We start from the raw sequence: 22,818 nt of genomic DNA, 5'->3' as shown, positions 1-22,818 counted from the left end.
TTTGTGCTAATCTCAAGACTCAGCATTATTACAAGAAGATGTTGAGTGAAGAGCATGAAAACAAAATCGGCAGGTGTTTTAAAAAAGCAAACCAATCTGTACGAAAGGGGGCACCACCACAATGAGCCAGGATGGCACTTAAAACCCTAAGTGCATCACATGAAACTGGTATAACAGAGGTAATGGCAAAGAGTCAACTGGACTCTACTCTCCCGGGTTAAGTGCCAATAAAAGACACAAAGTCAGAATCAAACCCAGATGGGATGCTAGTCAGTCAGTGGGCACACTCACTCACCCTCTTACACCAGGCCCCCTCACCAGCAGTCACCAATCAACTGACCTGCACTCACATGGTCGATATCTGGATTGGCATGTTCTCCTTGTGTCTGTGTCACAGCATGCTCCCTGAATTTTTCCTTATGCCTAAACCCTGAAGATTATTAGTCTGGTTAGCCCGATTAATAAATTGCGGGCATGTGTGAGGGGCAGCCTATAGCATTAATGAAATTCCCTCCAGGACTGGTACTGAGGTGATTGGTTTTGACTCCTCACAGCTCTGCAATGGGACTAAACAGGGTCCAAAAATGGAGAGACAGAAGAATGCCACAACTAAACAAATAGATGTCGATTTTGGGGCAACACTGGGCACTACGCCTAAACCACATCTGTACCACTGAAGGCCTTCACCGTCTCAGAATGACTTATGCGCAGTCCTTGGCATTTTAGCTTTTTATCTCACTGTTACTGACAAGTGTGGCAGAAAACATCAAGGTCTGAACCTGGTGAGCCCACTAGAGCTGCATTGTCCATGTTTGGGCAGCCCCTCGGAGAACACAGAGTTTAGTGCTGTTTGGTCTCACTAACTACTATATTGTGCCTTTCACATCAGTTAATTACATAACTTCTCTCACGTTCATCAATCTATCTGTTATAATAGTACCTCTTTAACGCATCTATCTATTCATCTACCTATCTATCTGCTTAGTATATGGGGGTCCTTAACCTCTGTCTATCTGTGATAAACAGTGGTAAACGTTAAAATTATACAAAGTTATTGTCTGTCTGTTATACCTGCATTGTTATCACTCTTTAATTTAATATTGTTCTTTATCAGTATGCTGCTGCTGGAGTATGTGAATTTCCCCTTGGGATTAATAAAGTATCTATCTATCTATCTATCTATCTATCTATCTATCTATCTATCTATCTATCTATCTATCTATCTATCTATCTATCTATCTATCTATCATATAGTACCTTTCACTCTATCTATCTATCATATAGTGTCTTTCATTTCTATCTATCTATCTATCTATCTATCTATCTATCTATCTATCTATCTATCTATCTATCTATCTATCATATAGTGCCTTTCACTCTCTATCTATCATATAGTGCCTTTCACATATCTATCTATCTATCTATCTATCTATCTATCTATCTATCTATCTATCTATCTATCTATCTATCTATCTATCATATAGTGCCTTTTACTCTCTATCTATCATATAGTGCCTTTCATCTATCTACCTATCTATTATATTGTGCCTTTCATATTAAGCAATCCATTATATAGTGACTTTCATATCTGTCTGCCTATCTATCTATCTTGTATATAGTGCCTTTCTATCTATCTATCTATTATAGTGCCTTTCATCTATCTATCTGCCAAATGATGTACTTGATATTTATGTACAGTATCTAATATGTAGTGCCTTGCATTTGTATTTATCCCCTCACTTACTATATGATGTCTATCACCTTTGTCCATCTGTTATACAACGCCTTTCATATTAATCTATCTATTATATAGTGCCTTTCATATCTATGTATATGTAATATAACATTTTTCATATTTATCCATCTGTTACATAGTGCCTTACAAATCTACCTATTGGCAAAATAGTGTCTTTCATATTTATCAGTTAATTACTGCCTTTCACATCTATCTATCTATTATATAGTACCTTTCACATCTATCTATTATATAGTGCCTTTCATATCTATTATATATTGCCTTTCATATCTATCTATCTATCTATCTATCTATCTATCTATCTATCTATCTATCTATCTATCTATCTATCTATCTATCTATCTATCTATCTATCTATCTATCTATCTGTGTACCAACATTCAAACCACTACCAGGTGAAGTGAATAACATGGATTATCTTCTTCCAGCGGCACCTGTCAAGGGCTGGCGTAAATGGCACAGCAAGTGAACAGTCCGTTCTTGAAGGTGATGTGTTGGAAGAACATAAGAAATGGCCAAGCGTAAGGAGCTTTCGCAACTTTGATAATGGCCTAATTGTGATGGCCAGACGACTGCGACAGGGCATCTCCTAATTGGCAGGATTTGTGAAGTGTTCCTGGTATCCTGTGGTTTGTACCTAACAAAGGAAGGACACCCGGTGAATGGGCGTCAGGGTCATGGGCACCCGAGGCTCATTGATGATCGTCTGAGCCAATCCCACAGAAGAGCTACCATAGCAGAAACTGCTGGAAAACTTCATGATAGAAATGTGTCTGAACACACAGTGCATCACAGCTTGCTGTCAGAGTGGTCAGAGTGTCCATGCTGACCCCAGTCCAAGTCTGAAAGTTCCTAGAATGGGACCATGGAGTAATGAAAGAAGTTGGCCTGTTCTGATTATTCACGTTTTCTTTCAGATCATGTGGACAGCCGGGTGTACTAGTGTCATTTACCCGGGGAAGAGATGGCGGCAGCAAGCACTATAGAAACGTGACAAGTGGGCAGAGGCAGTGTGACGCTCTGTGCAATGATCTACTGGGAAATCTCAAGACCCGGCATTCATGTGTATGTTACTTTGACACGTACCACCTACCTAAAGACTGTTGCAGACCACATACACACCTTCATGACAATGGCATTGGCAATGGCACGAGAATGTGCTCTGCCACTCTGCAAAAAATTGTTCCGGAATGGTTTGAGGGAAATGACAAAAGACTCAAGGTGGTGACTTGGACACCAAATTCCTCGGATCACCAATCCGATCGAGGAACTCCATGGAGGTCCCACCACATAACTTACAGAACTTAAAGGACCTGCTGCTAACATCTGGGTTGCAGATACCACAGGATGTATTCAGAGGTGTTATGGAGCCCACACCTTGATGGTTCAGCACGAGGAGGACCTTCATAGTATTAGGCAGGTGGTCTGAATGTTGTGATGTATAGTGTGTGGCGAGTGACCGGGTCCCATGCCTGGCTGGGACACCCCTTCTACTTATGTTCTGGGGGAGCAATCATGGGCTTCTCAGTACCTCCCCCGGGGACGCTAGGTGGCAGCCTCCCTGGCTGAAGATGGTGCCTCAGTTTCCCACAGGGCTCCATGGGAGATGGAGTTCTCCACAGCCCTGTTGGGATCTGGGGTGGCCGCCAGGGGGTGCTGCATGGGTCCCAGAGCCGGCCTGGATGACTCTACAGCCCCGCCTGGAAGTGCAATCAGAAACAGGTGATCAAGCACCTGCAGCACTTCCGGGTGGGCTATAAAAAGGGCCAGCATCCACCACTCAGGGGCCAGAGTCGGGTGGAGGAGGACAAGGTTGACTGGGAGGAGTGGTGGTGCCAGAGAGAGAGAAGAAGAATGCTTGCTTTACTTGTGTGCTTAATGCTTGGGACTTTGTTGTGTCTGCGGGTACGGGAAAGGCATAGCCCTCAGACGAAGAATAATAAAAGTTTGCTTATTTTACACGTGCCTCCCGTGTCCAATCTGTGTCAGGTCGGGCGCTATATAGCGTCTTTCTTACAAGTGTCATTCATATTTATCCATCTATTATATGGTGCCTTTCATAGCCATGTAGATGTAGCTGTTTCATTCTTTGCCCTTTACAGCATCTTGATTTTAGGATGCCGATGATGTCACAGGTGTCATGGAGTGTACCCTACAGTGGGCCTCCTACCCAGTCCAGCACTGGTTAGGTTTTAAAAAGATGTGCCCAATCTCATCCCTACTGAGAATTCTGAAGTGACAGTTTCTGATGCCAAGGACCTCAGCCTTTCAAGTGAGATGCCTGACAGAGGAGTGCTACCCTGTGGTGCCAATGCCCTTTCATGCCAGGGTGCATACACATCCTATGGGTTTGGTTTTAAAAGATTTGCCCAATCTTGTCCCTACTGAGTATTCTGAGGTGACAGTTTCAGATGCCAGGGACCTCAGCCTTTCGAGTGAGATGCCTCACAGAGGAGTTCTGCCCTGTTGTGCCAATGCCCTTTCATGCCGGGGTGCACATACATCCTATGGGAAGCACCAAGAGTGTCCATGCAGTCCATGAAGCCACCAAACCGTTCTTCACCCAGCCCTCCCATAGAAGGATGAGCCAACTGCAGACCACTACTAACAGGTGCACTGTTGACTCTTTTTCTACCCCGTGCACCACACAGGAATGCATGCCACCAAATACCAACGTAACAAACAGCTTGAGTTTCTGACAACAACAATAACAGTACTCCTGATTAAATGAGTCACCAGGTGTGTTTGGGGGGGGGGGGCAACAGGCGGCCCGCTGATTGTCTGTCCACATGTCCACACTTCCAATTTAGCGCGACAAGTTAGCTTTGACCAAATTGCATGTTATCTAATTCATTCTAATTTTCCGCCGGGTCTTTGTGGCATCTGCTGTGGATTACATTCATTACTGTAATTACCGATTCATTATTCCGGTCTAAAAATATAAAAAAGCCGGCGTGTTCATCTCGAACAGCTTCATTAGCCGTCAGAAGGAATCGCGCCTCGGCCGACATCACTCCGTCTTCTGCGTTTGAGTGATGAAAAGTTTGCTGGCGCTCGCCAATTAGGAGCACTTGCCAAACATCCTGAGGGTGCGAGAACATCTGGAGCTGCTTCTGAACAAGATGCCGTCCTTATTAGTCATCCCAGGCCGCTCTGAGGCAGCCATCACTAAACGCAGACTGACAAATCGTCACTCAAATCAACAACATCAACATCAAAAGGATGTGCGCAAAACCCAAAAATCAATGAAAGGCAGGAAGACAAAGTGAGGCCCTCTAGTAGCTCTGCCTCCTACGTGATAAAACTCAGGGACCATCATTCACTTCCCAGCGTCCTTGGCATGAAGCTCAATATGACCTGCTGAGGCCACAGGAAAGCACGCAGCTGCACCACTCGATCCACGTATGACCCTGAATTCATCAGTTCACCTGTCGCTGAATCTGCACTGCCCACCTGCTATAAAAAGACACCAAAGTAAACCAAAGTGGACTGTGCCAGTGGCACTCATGCCCATTGTGAGGAACTGTCTTGAGAGATTGGAGTTGGGGCACATTATGAAGAAAACTAAACAGTTTGCACCACCTTCAGCATTCATGCCTGGCACACCCTGCTATGGCCCAGGCTATGGCTCAGAATTACATCAAAGCCAATCAACCAGCTCCTCAATTTGAGACTTCGTGCTTGTGACGGTGTGGGTCCGGCTCCACGCTCTCTTGAACCCGACACCGTCGGTAATGTAACCGGATGAACTGGCAGACGGGGAGCAATCAAACTGAGCAAAGGGGGTGGTGGAAAAGTCCAACAGTGCTTTTATTATGTGAATTTCCCCTTGGGATTAATAAAGTATCTATCTATCTATCTATTAAAAACAATCAGCATCCAAATAAATGGTGCAGTGCTCAAAAATATCCAAAAATAAATAATCCATCTTCCTCTTCTTGTTCAGGCTGCTCCCATTAGAGGTCGCCACAGCGGATCATCTTGTTCCATATCTTTCGGTCTTCGTCATCTTGCTCTGTTACACCCATCACCTGCATGTCCTCTCTCACCACATCCATAAACCTTCTCTTAGGCCTTCCTCTTTTCCTCTTCCCTGGCAGCTCTATCCTTAGTACCCTTGACTCATTATTCCCCTCATCTCTCCTCTGCACATGTCCAAACCAATGCTATCTCGCCTCTCTGACTTTGTCTCCCAACACTCCAACCTGAGCTGACTCTCTAATGTCCTCATTTCTAATCCTGTCCATCCTCGTCACACCCAATGCAAATCTTAGCATCTAGAACTCTGCCACCGTCTCCAGCCCAAATAACATAGCTGCTCTCACTACCGTCCTGTAGACCTTCTCTTTCACTCTTGCTGATACCCGTCTGTCACAAATCACTCCTGACACTCTTCTCCACCCTGCCTGCACTCTCTTCTTCACTTCTCTTCCACAATCCCCCATTACTCTGTACTGTTGATCCCAAGTGTTTAAACTCATCCACCTTTTCCAACTCTACTCCCTGCATCCTCATCATTCCTCTGACCTCCCTCTCATTCACACGCATGTATTCTGTCTTGGTGGTCCTACTGACCGTCATAAAAAAGTGAAAAAAAATGCATGTGTTTAAAACCAGGCTAAAATGAGACGAAAAACTTGCAGCAGCCATTGGGGTCACTCCAGCCAAGCAAAGCTCTTTCCCATTCTCTCCAGCTCATCTAAAATGTCAGCTGCCGTGCTCCTCACACTACCGACCTGCCCATCTTGGCTGCCTCTGCCGGCGTCTGCCAGACCACCAGGAGGTCGGATGTCCTCCCGTCTTCCTTCTCGCAAACGCAGTCGTCCCTCAGATCCCTAGGGAGGACTCCACCTCCATCGAGCCCACTCCTCCACACTATCAATGGTTGCAATCCGTCCTTCGAGTGCCACACGGGACCCCCTGACTGCGCTGACCTCTCTCTTTCAGCTGGCTGGCTCGTCTACTCCCTTTCACTGCCCCAATGCCACACTCTCGCTCTCCAAGCCTCTCTCTCTCTCTTATTTTTCCCCGATCTCCTGTGCCAGCCTGTACTTATATGGCTCCGTGGGCGCAGCAACTCACGTGCAGGTGCGACTTGCCCCAATCACCTCATCAACTCCCCGTGGCTGCACGATCATACCCAAGGAGACTGACACAGCCCAATGGATTATTTAATTAACTGGTCTTTCCTTTTGAGCTGCAGACCCACCCGCTATACCACAATGCCACCCTCTGCAGTTGGATTTAGGACGTCATACCTGGCAGACCCAGCTTGTGTGTGGACTGGCATCTGCCACCTCTGCCAAGGTACTGCATCAAACAAAGGATCCCAAGCCGTGATATCAAAGGATGGAAGTGGGCCTTGAGTTGTCTCGAAAGCTTGCCTATGGTAATCTTTTTAGTCAGCCAATCAAAGGGGTCATTCTGCTTGACTTCTCAATGCATCTATAATGGCTAACACGGTACAACACCCTAGTACTGCAAAGCCAAACACAATCAGTTTTACTCGAATGGCTGTCTCATCACTCATAATAGGCTGGGTGGTTGCACTGGTTAAAAGGTCCATGATCATGCCGTGTTATCCATTCCACAAGAACAAAAAAACAACAGAAGAGCACAGTTCTTCTGACTGATGGGAATTGTAGTCCATGTGCAGGCACAGCTACAAACGTACAGAGGAAATTAAAATATGGGGGGATGGCGAGTTTTAAATACATAAAACACCATTCTTTCTGGGTTAATGATGTGAATTTCACTTAATCGTGAAATAAGTTTCACAATTTTATTTTTGCACAGAAAAAGTCAAGCAAAATGACACCTTTTATTGGCTAACTAAAAAGATTATAATAGGCAAGCTTCTTCAGACAAGATGTATTGTAACCTTAAAAGCTTGCCTATTGTAATCTTTTTAGTTAGCCAATCAAAGGGGTCATTTGGCTTGACTTCTCACTACATCCATAATGGCTAACACGGTACAACACCCTAGTACTGCAAAGCCAAACACAATCAGTTTTACTCGAATGGCTGTCTCATCACTAATAACAGGCTGGGTGGTTGCACTGGTTAAAAGGTCCATGATCATGCTGTGTTATTCATTCCACAAGTACAAAAAACAACAGAGCAGCACAGTTCTTCTGACTGATGGGAATTGTAGTCCCTGTGCAGGCACAGCTACAAGATTGGAGAGGAAATTAAAATATGGGGGGATGGTGAGTTTTAAATACATAAAACACCATTCTCCCGGGCTAATGATGTGAATTTCACTTAATCGTGAAATAAGTTTCAGAATTTTATTTTTGCAAAGCCAAAGTCAAGCAAAATGACCCCTTTGATCAGCTAACTGAAAAGATTACAATAGGCAAGCTTTCGAGGCAGCTCAGGCCCCTTCTTCAGGTCAGATGTTATAAGTTGCCTCGAAAGCTTGCCTATTGTAATCTTTTTATTCATCCAATCAAAGGGGTCATTTGGCTTGACTTCTCAATGCATCTGTAATGGCTAACATGGTACAACACCCTTGTACTGCAAAGCCAAACACAATCAGTTTTACTCGAATGGCTGTCTCATTACTAATAATAGGCCGGGTGGTTGCACTGGTTAAACGGTCCATGATCATGCTGTGTTAGCCATTCCACAAAAACAAAAAAACAACAGAACAGCACAGTTCTTCTGACTGATGGGAATTGTAGTCCATGTGCAGGCAGGGCTACAAGATTGCAGAGGAAATTAAAATATGGGGGATGGCGTTTTAAATACACAAAACACCATTCTACCTGGGATTTTCATGTGAATTTCACTTAATCATGAAATAAGTTTCACAATTTTATTTTTGCAAAGCCAAAGTCAAGCAAAATGAGCCCTTTGATTGGCTAACTACAAAGATTACAATAGGCAAGCTTTCGAGGCAACTCAGGCCCCTTCTTCAGGCGAAGAGGGTCATTTTGCTCGACTTCTCATTGCAACCATATGAAGGATGAACTTGAAGAGTTAAATAGAAGGATGTTACCGTTATTGGCTAAAGATAAGGAAAACTAAAAAATTACTTCAAAATGTAAGACTTTCAATGAATTTGGTGTGAGAATAATGACATGGCTTTAGGAAACTGGCCGAACGGAGTTCCATTCATGTGTATTTAGCGCCTCCATTTTGTAAGATACAACTGCAGGATCAAGTTGGCATAGAAATCAACATCCATAATGGCTAACACGGTACAACACTCTAGTAGTGCAGATATTTTATACTGCCTCTCATATCTGTCTTTGTATTTACAATGCCTTGAAAAAGGATTTGCCCCCACTATTTTTTCTTATTCACAGCACTTCAATGTTTCCGATCTCCAAACAAATTTCATTAATACACAAGACAAACTTCATCCTCCTCCTCCTCGTTCTCTAAAGCTCTGCTCCTCTACAATTTCCTGCCCACAACACTCATGATCAGATGGCATCAGAGGTGTCCCTCAGCCCTGCCTTACTCTGTTGTTCATCGTTTGTCTCTCTCTGTGTTGCCCACCTCTCGGTTTTCTCTCTGATTTGTCACTTTGCCATCAACAACAGGACTCTTTTGAGAGAATTCCTATGCTGATAAAGCGTCAGAAGCACTTCTTTTTTATGTCTAATCTCTCTAAACTCATAAATTCCTAAATAATGAGCAACATGATAGAAACACAGTTGGAATAACACCTTGTTTTTCTTTTTGTGATGTGACTTGTGCTGTTTCACTCTGGGCAGCTGCCTCTCCCCGTCCCCTTCATCCTCCTCCTCCTCCTTCTTGACTGAGTTCTGCCCGTCTACATTTTCTCATCCACGACATTCATGATCTGATGACATCAGGAGTGTCACACTGCCCTGCTTATCTCTCGGACTCAACTTGTAATCTGCAATCAATGACAAGGGGTCTTTTCAAGGGCTTGGTGTGCTGGCAAATTTCCCCGGGCATTTCTTTTCTTCTCTCTTACCCTCTCTAAACTTTTAAGTTCCCTCGTCAAAAGATAAGAAGGTAGAAATGTAGCTGTAATGAACACACGGACATAAAGAGAAATGCAGAAAAAGGCACTTTTTGGTCAATTAAACGCAGCACTTAAAATGTGCATCTGGCTAGCGAACCAATACATTTAAGGCAAATAAATGATCCAAATATAATCATTTTAAACTATTTTGGCAGTAAATTGTTGCAGATGAAATGAATGAAGGATACCTGGGGACCTGCGCCCCACACCGCATCATATGACCCCATGAGAGCTGTAAATGTGGCATCACAGGCTGATGCTAGCCCAAGGTACACATCAAGGTTATTATAGTTTTGCCTTTTTATTAGTGCTGGGCAGCAATTAAAATTTTTTTATCGCGATTAATCGTAATCAGAACAATCACATTATTATGTGCAAAATTCAATAATGAACTCCAAAGTAGTGTATTACGTGCATTTGGCTTGCAAAGACTTTAAACAAATAAGGTGCTTTTTAACAGCAGTAATCCCTTTACATAGTAGCAGTTAAGATATTTCTTGTAAATCTCAACTTAAACTTTAATGTAATCAAATTAACTATAAAACCAGAGCTATTTGCCACTGCCAGAGCATTAACGTTTGTATTATTGTAGTATTTCTCTCTACTTACCCTTTACCTGTTTTTCTTCAAGGGTAAGTGTACTCGTCAAGTTCGTTATTGGGTTGGTCTACTATTGCACTTTAAGATTAACACACATACACACAGACCACAGTCACAACAGTGCCATATGTATGACACACACACGACTCATTAATCACTAGCACTTTAAACCACACAAGTGCCTTAGGAATAACACAGCCTGTCACTCAATCAGCACTTCAAAAGACTTACTTATTATCGGCTCGAACAACATACGATGTTTTAATGATATCTCAGACCTCAACATTACTTTTTGTCTATAAGAATACATTTAAACATAGAAAGGCTCAACACTCTTGACTATCGGCCATTTATCAGCCAAGAATGCCTTACTTTATGCCCTGTTCCCTACTATTGGGTGGAGCTCTCACCCTCAGCCTTAATAAACCTTGCAGCACAAAGAGTATAGCAAACCTCTGGCTGTACCAGGTGCTCAAAGAAATCTAACTTATTACTTCAGTCACTCTAGACATTAAAGCAAAGCATATAAAGTTAAAAGCAGCATGGTATTAATTGCAGGAATAATAATACCACCACTGGAACAAAGAATAATAGAAAATAAGACTGATAGAAAAGTCTGGATATGTATAGCCTTTAGAAAAAGCTTACGAAAAAGTTACAGATAACAAGGATGAATGTCGCAGGCGACTTGTGATCAAGCACTCGTAGTTGCTCATGATGATTTTCTGACGACCAGTGACGTCTTCGTCCCTTCTTCTTCCTCCCTCCTTCCTTACTTCCCTACTCACTATATCGCTCCTCAGACGAGGCATATTTATTCTAAAATTCTACTGGGGGGTTTTTCAAGATGTGATTGTTAGATATTCTGATTGGCTGGCTGTCACTATGAAGAATTAATTCACTGTCTGTTTTGCCAAACAATAAAACTTTTTTGTGTTCTCTGAGGTGTTGCTATGTCAGGCTATAAAATAATTAGATGCCCATCCTTTCTCAGGTTATAAAGTAATTGAGCCACCAGCATGTCTTCCTTTCTATGATGGAACAGCTGTTTTAAAAGTGAGATATAACTGGGAAGAAGACATGCTTTGATTTGTCCTGAATGTAGTTCATCTGATGTCTTGTCTTGAACAAAATATAATGGAAATAGAAACCAAAATGTACAGATTTTGTACCCCACAACAATGTTTTATCTAGTTTGTTATAGTTACCCTCAGAGTCCACAGTCACAATCATAACATTATAATAGGCACCTTCCGAGCAACAGCAAGTTAACGTTTCTAAATCTGTTTTCTTTTTTATCTAAACAGATACCAGCAGAAATATTTTCTTTTACCAGGGTGCAGCATAAACAGTCAACTCTTTGAGGGCTAATATTTTTTCCAAAAACCTCTGTTTTCTGAAAAGCTCACAAAGCAATGGTTTCACGCATAAATCAACATAAAACGTCTGCTGCTGCCTGTTTGCGGCCTATGGCAGCAGCGGCTGTGCGTGGGGCAGCTCGACGGCCAGGAGGAATGCACGGTGGGCTGGCTGCCTTTGAGAGACAGGTGCGCTGGGGTGGCAGTTGCAGTGAGACGCAATATGGTTTGTACCTCCTGTCATCGGAACTGTCTGTCCTCCCAGGCGAACGTTGCCATCGGTGCTTCAGCTACACGAACATGTTCAGCACCACGATCAGCTGATGTCAGTACCTCATTTTTGTTTTCGACCTACATCTCCAGATCACTTGCATCAAAATCGGAGTCCGATTCAGCGATAATATGTAAAAAGTTATGCTTTGAGTATTCACTTTGGTGTCTCTCCACATGCCATTTTAGAAGCTGTTTGCTCTTTGCTACTCAGGCACGTGCATAAGGTCAAATCAACAAAGCTAGCTTTCCTTCTAACAAAAGCGTATTGAAAAGCGCTATAACAAGAAGATCACTGATCTCTATCGATCGCTAGCGAGACTGAGGCTTTCAAAATAATAATAATAATAACAAAAACTGTGTTAACGTACGATAAAATAATTGTTGCCGTTAATTAATGCGTTAACGCGATAATAACGAGTTGCTTTGTCCAGCCCTACTTTTTATGTTAGTTTTTATTTCTATATTTTTCTGACCTTACTTGGAAATTCAGTTTACTTTTAGTTTTCCTTCATCGTGTATTTTTAGTTTTAACCCTTTCGGTCCTGGATTTTCTGTTTGTTTATGGGGAAAATAATTTTGTGAGATATTCTACTTTTGGGGTGTCTAGGAAGCGCAAAAATGAAAAAAAAAAAAAGAAAAAAAAAGATCATTATCATCATCATTATTATACAATATCTGCCAAACACTTCAATCTTCTTGAGGAAATAAAGCTGAAAGTGGTGCACACAGTCAGTTCGTGTTTCGTGGACTGTATGCCAGTATCTCCAGTCTGAGCTAATAGTAGCATGCCTGGTTCCAATGGCTGAATATTTATGTACTAGTAATAAGATTTCAGGGCCAAAAGGGTTAATTTAGTTTTTATTTCACAAAGAGATTTCTGTTTTATTCTTTATATCTAATAGTTTCAGTTTTCATTTTAGTAATTATGGCATGGAGCTACTATGGAGTGTCACAATCAGACAAAACTGTACACTTAATGGATTTGGATATGATATAACTTTAATGTTAGTGGAAACATACTACCCAACATGGTTTACTATCTGGTTTTGTTTTTGTCTGATAAAAACAAGCAGAATTAAACCAGATATGGAATATGAACAATTTTATAAATTTTAAAATATTTTCAATGTCATTTCTGCTGAACAAATGTGCGCTGACTGTTGGCACATTTTATCTTTTCCTTTTATTGCCCAGAATGGGCCAAGTTGTAATGAAATTTAGGTGAATTTAAAGGTTTGTGGGTTTTTTACTCTAAATGTCTGCAGCACACAACATATCCTGCTCTAAGACAATGTGCTTATAATGAATGCCTTCTCAGAGAGGAAAAAGGGTCTGAAGGAGCAGTATAAACTTCTACAGGTGCACAGTGCAGTCCATCACCAATGGCTGGCAGATCACATTCTGGTACGGCACCTGCTCAGTCTTGGGTGGCAGGGCACTCTAGATGGGTGGTGCAGAGTTTGAACAGCATGACAGGCGTGTGATGTAATACAACATTTTTGCAGGTGCACAGTGGAGTCCAACCTCCCCTAGTTTAAGGTCTGTAGTTAAACGTTACTCAAAACAGGAAATTAAGTGAATCAACACAGCTAAAAACATATACAGTGAAACTTTGGATTGTGAGCATAATTCGTTCCAGAAACATGCTTGTAATCTAAAGTACTCGTATATCAAAGCGAATTTCCCCATAAGAAATAATGGAAACTCAGATGTTTCGTTCCATAACCCAAAACTATTCATATAAAAATAATTAATACAAAACCCATCCATTATCCAACCCACTATATCCTAACTACAGGGTCACGGGGGTCTGTTGGAGCCAATCCCAGGGTACAAAGCAGGAAACAAACCCCTGGCAGGGTGTCAGCCCACCGCAGGGCGCACACACACACACACAGTAGGGACAATTTAGAATTGCCAATGCACCTAACCTGCATGTCTTTGGACTGTGGAAGGAAACTGGAGCACCTGGAGGAAACCCACGCAGACACGGGGAGAACATGCAAACCTGGGAAGCGAACTGCGAGGCAGCAGCGCTACACACTCCGTCACCGTGCCTCCCTTAATACAAAATATAAAGTAAAAATACATAAAACAAATTAACCGGCACTTTACCTTTGAAAAGAATCGTGACTGATGTGAGGGAGACGAGAGAGAGGAGGGTTATTGTGTAGGACGAATTTCACTCTAACTAACGGAATCCCTGCTATCTGTTGGCTCACTGGAATCTTCTTCTTTTTTTGCAACTTTAACAAGGAACCTCTCCAATGACAGTTGCTTTTTGCCTGAAGAGTCACTACACTTGGACACAAAATAAAAAAAAAGCTTTACGCACTGTAAGGTTTCTAAACTCTTTTGGGATTCCACCCAACGGGATGACACACGGAAGAGCAATCCCGAAGCAACTGCAGGCTCCCAGCGCTGTAGCAGTTCACCATAAAAGTGAATCCGAAAAGATTGCGGTCACGCTATATGCGCCTGCCGTCAATGGGTGATGCAAGGAACATTATAAATGCTCAGGGTACAGTATAACCTGGCCATGGCCCTGCCTGACTGCTGTGTCTATGTATATGACAGCGGCAGATCCCGCTACAATAAATAACCCTGCTGTTCCTGTTTCAAGCTGAATAAAAGCTGGCGTTGCTAAAGTACTGAGAATCTGCTTCATGTTTTGGGGTGCAAAACAGGGACTCACATGTTACAACACACACATACGTGGTCACAATGCTATAGTAAACAGTATACGCTCATACGGATGTTGACTATACGAGTGAGGCACGGCAACTGAGACTGAGAATGGGAGACAATTACCCACAATCCCGCAGCGAGAGAGAGAGAACAACCGTCAGCTCAGTTGTGATCACGTGACGCTCGGCAGACAAAGCGTATATATACTACTCGTATTTCAAGACCTCGCTCATTTATCAAGTTAAAATTTATTAAAAATTTTAGCTTGTCTTGCAAAACACTTGCAGACCAAGTTACTCACAATCCAAGGTGTTACTGTAAACTATGCAAATAAGTTGATGTGTGGGGGGTCAGCATGACTGCCATGTAAGCAACCTGACAGAAAGATGGGAAGAGACAAGTGGAGACAACTCACGAAGGCTAATAAAAGAGAGGAGGTCTACCCCGTGGTCTGTGTGCTAATCCAATTTAAACTACGCCAGCAAAAGATTTTTCATCAAGAGCTTCTTTCAGGTTTTAATCTGCAGTGTAATCCAACATTAAAAGAAGCAAAGGGTATCCTTTAGTGTTATTTTCCTCTATTTATGTTAGAATTGCTGCTGTTTCACTATGGAGGGACATAGCTTATTAATATACTTATTGTGAGGGTCGCCCATGGTGTGGAAGGACAGGGGAAGACAGTTTGCGAAGGGTTTTGTCTTCCCTGGAATGCTAGGTGGAAGCCCTCTTGGGTTACGGTGCCACCTCAAATTCCCACAGGGCACATTGAGAACTGGAGTTCCCTGGCTCAGCCCTATTGGGTTCTGTGGGTGCTGCCAGGGGGGTGCTGAGGGCACTAGTTAGCCTTGTTTTGTCAAGGTCCAGCCTCACCAGGAACTACTCCAAGACTAGTCTAGGGGCACCAGAAATACTTCTGGGTTTTGGATAAAAGAAGCAGCCTGTCTCAGCTTGGACCGCTACAGTGCCCCCTGGGGACCACTATATATATATATATATATATATATATATATATATATATATATATATATATATATATATATATATATATATATATATATATATTTTGTTTAATAAAAAGCCACAATCTCTAATGAACAGATTCCCAGAGAGCGTACGCCCCCTGCTGGATTCACCTTCACTGCCTGAACAGCATACTGGGAAAAGAAGGAGAAGTCGTAATGTTATGAATACATCAGTGATGCTGTGATTGATCAGCTGTGGTTCGTAAGTTAAATGGTTTTCACTCCAAATGACTCAATCAATAATCGGCAAATTGGCTGATCTCAATAAACAGTTTTATCGGTCTCTGCTTTTCTCAGCTTTACAGTAATTTAGGTGTTGTGCTCCTTTACTCGAAATATTACGGTACATGAAGAAGTGCACATGTAGTTTTGTAACTGGAACTTTCTATAAACATAGAGCTAAACAAAACGGAGAATGCACCCAAGTGGAACATGGTGGGGTCCAAGGTTCTGAAACAGGATAGCGAAACAACAAGGAAAATGCCACCTACTCCAGAAAGTACATAATTTTAAAGATAACTAGGGAGCCACTCACAAACAACAAATCTTTTAATTCTCAAGGATACGCCTCTTCATTGTGTAGAAACACTACTTTTCCCTGACGGCAACACAAATTAGACGATCTACAAGTCTCCGACTTAAAAGTTTAAATCCGAACAATCTTTTCGCTGGTCCGTTATTTCACCGAGTAACAATTTCCGTTTGTTAGTGCTAATGCGATCTTTACTATCATTTTTTTGAGACTTTCGAATTTTCGTACTTCCATTATCTCTAACCTGCTCTGCATGTGTATCGCGCCAACGTTTTTGAATTCTTTATGACATTCTACTTTGTCATCTACTCTTTCTCTTTTATTTCCAACCCCGGGCGTGGTTAAATCTCTTGGCACAAAGTCTCGTCTTAAGGGACGTGAAAGTGTCTCTCTTCAAAAGATCACATCTCGTCACAGGATAAAAAGTCTCGTCTCCCTAGATTTTTTTATTTTAATAGAGAGACAAATTGCACTGGAAAAAATCTGAATTTGATGACTGAATTTGAGCTAGCCATAAACATTTTAACATGTAAAATTATTGAAGTGAGTTTACTGCATATTTAATGTCCGTATATGAGATCCGTCTGCTGGGGAATGGAGGGCAGACACCACTGCCTGCACATCCAATTAACGATTAGCGCGTCACCAACAATGACACAAACGGGACCCACGCCCTCCTCTTCATTCTGCCTGAACCAATGAACGGACTTACCCTCATGAACGCCTGGTGGGTCACACATGTCAGACGATTGTGCTGAACATGGATGCTTCCTGCGGTGCTGTTGCTGGTCCCATTTCCCAAAAAGTAAAATCTAAACGGGAGGTCTTTCTTCCGAAGGACGTCGGACGTCACGTTATACAACAAACCTGAAAGAGAAATGAAGATGGCAGCTCTGTCAAACACTGGGGGCAAACAATTCATTTTTAAAGCATCAGTGGAAACCTGTGATGGATGGCCTGTGCCTGAAAATCAGAATTCAGCCTAACCAGCCACTTTCTGGGTTATACGGTATACTTACTGCCTTCCACAGACCACATTTCAATACAAAGCCAACTGAGGTCAGAAGACGACCAGACGCCACTCAATTAAATGATGCTCTTACGATAAACGTGTGTTAAGCTGGTTTTAAATGAAAAGTGGCGAAAGAAATTGGTAACTGCGCTGCTGCAACAAAATTCGATGTGTCTGAGAAACTGGTGCGAGATTTGACTCTAGCATGACATTTAAAGCACATATTACAAAGTTGTCCAAATCATGTTTCTTCCATCTTAAAAATGTTAGGAAATTAAGGCGCTTTCTAAATAAACAGGATTCTGAGAAATTAATTCATGCATTTATCTCTAGTAGGATTGACTACTGCAATGCGGTGTTCACTGGATGTTCAAACTGTTCTTTATACAACCGCCAGTTAATCCAAAATGCTGCTGCAAGAATTATTACAAGAACAAGAAAATACGAACACATAACTCCAGTTCTTAAATCCTTACACTGGCTCCTGGTTAAGTTTAGGGCAGATTTCAAAATCCTCCTTTTAACATATAAAGCATTAAATGTCCGAGGTCCGGCTTACTTGTCTGAACTTATCATGACTTACAAACCTGAGCGCACATTAAGATCTCAAGATGCCGGTCTGCTTATGATTTCAAGGATTAATAAAATAACAGTGGGAGGTCAAGCTTTTAGTTACAGGGCCCCTAAACTGTGGAGTGGTCTGCCTGCTACTATAAGAGATGCCCCTTCGGTCTCAGCTTTTAAATCCCGGCTGAAGACTCACTACTTCAGTTTAGCACACCCTGACTAGAGCTGCTGATTAACTGCGCAGACTGCATCTCTGTTGTTAGTCATTAGCACTAAAACAAAAGTAACATGATAGTTAGAATTGGATACTAACCCTCACCTATTCTGTTTCTCTTCTAGGTACTCAAATGTGCCACTTGGTGCCACTGCCCACCTGCCAAGTTGTTGTGCCTACCTAACGCAAAGTCACCTCTGATGGAGGATCGCAGGAATCGTCGGGTAGAATGTTTCAGCCGTAGAATGGCCAAATGGGGGAGGCAGCTTGATGGCTGAGGTCTCCAGGACTCTGAACAAATCCACATCATATTATGTGATATCATCTACTGTTAAATTCTGCTCCGTACTTGTAAAATTTTTATTTTTATACTGTATTGAGGATTTGTTCTGTGTATTGTATTGTATTGACGCCCTTCTTTTTGACACCCACTGCACGTCTAACCTACCTGGAAAGGGGTCTCTCTTTGAACTGCCTTTCCCTGAGGTTTCTTCCATTTTTTTCCCTACAAGGGTTTTTGTGGGAGTTTTTCCTTGTCTTCTTACAGTAGAGAGTCAAGGCTGGGGGGCTGTCAAAAGGCAGGGCCTGCCCATTGCGGCACTTCTTGTGTGATTTTGGACTATACAAAAATAAATTGTATTGTATTGTATTTGAGGAAGCAAGAAGATGTAAAAAAAAAAAATGTAAGTGTCGTATTTTTGAACAGGCATATAAGCTGGGGTCTGATTTTACGATCGATTTTTAAGGGTTTTAAGACCCGACTTATACACGAGTATATACGGTAGTGAGAAGTTACGCAAAATGACACTTAGCCAATAAAAGGTGTCATTTTGCTTAATTTCTCACTACGTCCATCATGGCTAACACAGTACAACCGCCTAGTACTACTGTCCTGACTTAGAAACGCTTCTTGTTAACTGTAGGCCTGTTCATTCATCGCAGTCGTCTTCCTCATTTATACTGGTTACTGCCTGCATTCCATCTCACACCTGTGTGAGTGAAGCGCTACAAAAACTGGATGATCAGTTAAGGAGCACAGAGCAAAATTATCCAAACTCCCTTTTGATTATTTTAGGGGATTTGAATAAGGCACGTAAAGTGTCCACCCAGAGACAGAAGCCCATTGGACCATTGCTAAAGCAGGCCTATCGCGCTGTTCCCCCGTGCAGCTTTAGGTTTCTCTGACCCCTCTTTGATTCATGTGCTCCCCACCTATAAGAATAGAAGTTCAAACCTGCAAAACCTGCGACGGGCGCTCAGCAGGCTACTATCAATTATGGAGAATCCACTGCATCCACTAAACAGTGTCATCTCTAGACAGAGGAGCAGCTTCAGCGACAGACTGCTGTGACCGTCCTGCTCCACTGACAGACTGAGATCGTTCCTCCCCCAAACTATGCGACTTTTCAATTCCACCCAGGGGGGTAAACATTAACATTATATAAAGTTATTGTCTGTTTTTACCTGCACTATTATCAATCTTAATTTAATATTGTTTTTTGTATCAGTAAGGTGCTGCTGGAGTATGTGAATTTCCCCTTGGGATTAATAAAGTATCTATCTATCTATCTATTAATACGGTGAGAAGGTGGGCTAATGAGGTAAAGTTGGACCTGCAAGCCTGCTTTGACTGTACAGACTGGGATGTCTTTGAAGATACTGCTGCTAAACTAGATGAACTGGCAGACATGGTAACATCTTACTGTATGTTAGCTACTGTGAAGATATTTGTATGTGTGTCTCCACTGAGACCTCGTTAAAACTGAACAATAGTAAACCATGGCTCACTGCAAAACTCAAGCAGCTTTGTCATGCTGAGGAAGCCAAGCCTATAGAAGCAGAGACAGACCACTCTTCAGACTGGCAAGGGACACACTGACAAAAGAAATCAGTTTGGCTAAAAAAGCATGTCACACACGTGTGCATGGGAGGCAACTAAAGGGTCTAAATGAGAGTAATTCCACACCAGACCGGGAGGTGGCAGAGTGCACTGACATTTTTTCTTGCTTTCCTGCAGACCGTTCAAGGGAAATTCCGCCTGGCCCTGATGACGTCACTTCCATTTTCTGAGCTTGATGATGTCACTTCCGGTCTCCAGACAGAAAGACGTCACTTCTGGTTCCGGACCCGTGGATGACATCACTTCCGGTGGAGAACCCATGAACCAAGAGACTTCCTGTGCCGGCCCTTTTGATGACGTCACGTCCGGGTCTGAGCCTATGGAAGAGGACCCTTCTGGTTCCAGCCCTCGATGACCTCACTTCCTTTTCTGGCCTTTAAAGCCGCCATATTCGACAAACCTGATCAGTTCTGTTTTGGAGTCCGATCTGTGCACATCAGTGCTATTAGTTGACCCTTTTTGCAGCCAGGGAACATTATACGGGTGGCTGCCCCAAACCTTTTATGAGTCCTGTCTCTGGTTTTTATGACAAGAGTTACGCTGAAAAGCTGAAAATTCAGTTTTAACCCTTAAACTGCCACATACTTGGGGTTAATGCACCCCCGGACGCCAAATACTTTTTTGCTGCACTTTTAAAGTAAATGTCACAATTCACCAAGAAAATGTGATATTTTAAAGTTACACATTCTTTTTTTCATGCAAAGAGCATCATAATTACTGCAACACTGATCATTTTACACACTGCCAATGAACTGTAAAAACTATTAAAAAAACTAATGGAACAATCTCTTATTATATTATATGCAGAATTGCGACTGACACCATTGATGAAATTCAGTAAATCACCAAGCCAACTGCGCTTCAACTGGCTGCATGCAGGAAGACAGAGGCCAATGCTGACGCTTGCAGGCCAGTCTAGTGCAGCGGCTGAATCCCTGGGACAGTGAGGCTAATTCACTAGGGGGCGCCAGTGGTCATGAGCTGGCTGTTCAACGAATGGACTGATCCACTCTGGCATGCTGGCAAATTGCACTGGGAAGTGACTAGAGCCGGTTCTGGCAGTTTAAGGGTTAAGGCAATGACCTCCATCTCAGTGTTGAAAGGACTACAAAATATTACAAATTACAGGATGCCACCCCCCCCCAATATTACAGTAAATCACCAGCTGGCTGACGAACTGAATGCTATACTGCAGTTCTGATAAGCCCCAGAATACAATGGACGTTATCTTCAGCCCGCTCAGTGTACAGACTTACACGACTCTGGAGCAGGACAAGCTGGAATGCCCTGGAACACTGCCCGCAGTTACACTGCTGATGGCACTCCATTTCTATCCCGCTGATACTGCAGACCACTGGTGATATGCAAGGCCTGAGCAAGGTTGCTGTGTTCCAAATCTGTGCATGCAGGGACCTCATTTATAAAGCTTGTGTCTGCACAAGGAGACTCGAAACATGCAAACGAAAAGAGAACTTGATGGGAGAACGTGCAAATATTTATGCCGACTTTGACCCACGTAAAATGGGAAATGATGACACCCTCGATGAAGTTGGGAAATGCTGGCAAACCAGCTAAATGACGACTCAAAAATGAAAGATATGCAGACTGGATTTTAGTTTCCTTTTAAGATGCATTTGCTTATCTGTACTTTTCGTCACTTTATATTGACTACCTGTTGTCACTTCTCAGGGAACCGGCCGACAGGTCAGGAATATCTCAGCCAAGCTTCACCCTATCATTCTCGCTGTGCTGGAAGCCATTAATCGACGAGTGAGGCACTTCATCCAGTTTTCATACGGTGTGGGTGCACAGACAAGAATCTGAATAGGTTTTTGCCGGCTGTCACACACGTGAAGCATGGGAGGCAGCTAGAAGGACCAAAAGAAGGCAATTCCACGCCAGGCCACTTCTAATTCCGAATAAATCACATCCAACAGTTGTCACCTCACCACCAAGCTTCTTGCTTGTGGTCTTGTAGCCCATTCCAGCCTTGTCCCTGACATCCTCTGACAGCTCTTTGGTGTTGCCCATGGTGGTGGTGGAGAGGTTGGAATGGAAGACATGGATTCTGTGGACAGGTGGGCTTTATACACATCATGAGTTGAGATCAGGAGAATCTGTGATTGATTGATTTATTGATTGATTGTAATCTCCAATCTGTGAGAGTCAGAACTCTGGCTGGGATGTAGGGGATCAAATCCTTGTTTCTCTCAATGACATGCCAATCAATTTATAACTTTTATGTAACTAGGGAGCTCCACCCCCTGCTCACTTCGCTCGCCCACCCCCAGGTTTGGTCTTCCGAATATATACAATTTAAAGAGATTGTTAGTTTCATGGGCATTGTTACCTACTCTTTCGATTCTATGTTGCATCGCTTATCCGTGGTCATAAATACACACCTGGCCGAATTGTGGTTTCTTCGAAATTAAACTTGTCATAGCTTTAACTGTTGCGGGACCACAGATTCTCAAAGCGTATGGTCCTGGATCGTGTAAATCTACGTTTTGAGCATTGAATGATGCGAACGCAAAGAGATTATTGTAGACTCGGATATTTTGCCTGTAGTGCTTGTGGATTTCACTTTCACCAAACAACAAATCTTTTATTTCTCGCGGATGCGCCTCTTCATTAGGAGGCAACACTACTTTTCCCTGATGGCAACACGAATTAGCCGATTTACAAGTCTCCGACTTAAACTTTAAAGCCTTACAGTATCTACATACTTATAACATATCACTTATGTCCATATATTTGATCTGTTTTTGCTGTTCCGTTATCTCAAGTCAAGTCAAGTCAAGTTGGGGAGCATGCACTCCCATCATCATCAAGTCCTTCCGTGAGAACCTTAAATACAAAGAGGACTATTTCATTTATGTTAGGTAGAATGC

The 22,818-nt window shown here is 42.6% G+C and overlaps 1 protein-coding gene across 1 annotated transcript in view; it reads right to left on the bottom strand.

The window, feature by feature from the left end:
• Positions 1–22,818, bottom strand: part of itga4 (integrin alpha 4) — a 187,487-nt gene that overhangs the window by 49,096 nt on the left and 115,573 nt on the right. The window contains exon 15 of the mRNA XM_028806210.2: positions 16,947–17,101. Within this exon, the coding sequence (XP_028662043.2) occupies positions 16,947–17,101 (155 nt within the window). The remainder of the gene's footprint in view (positions 1–16,946; positions 17,102–22,818) is intronic.

Source organism: Erpetoichthys calabaricus, chromosome 8 (genome assembly GCF_900747795.2).
Source record: "Erpetoichthys calabaricus chromosome 8, fErpCal1.3, whole genome shotgun sequence".
In the NCBI taxonomy this organism is placed as follows: domain Eukaryota; kingdom Metazoa; phylum Chordata; class Cladistia; order Polypteriformes; family Polypteridae; genus Erpetoichthys; species Erpetoichthys calabaricus.
Note: the sequence above shows the minus strand (reverse complement) of the source record. Positions and strands in the feature narration are given on the sequence as shown.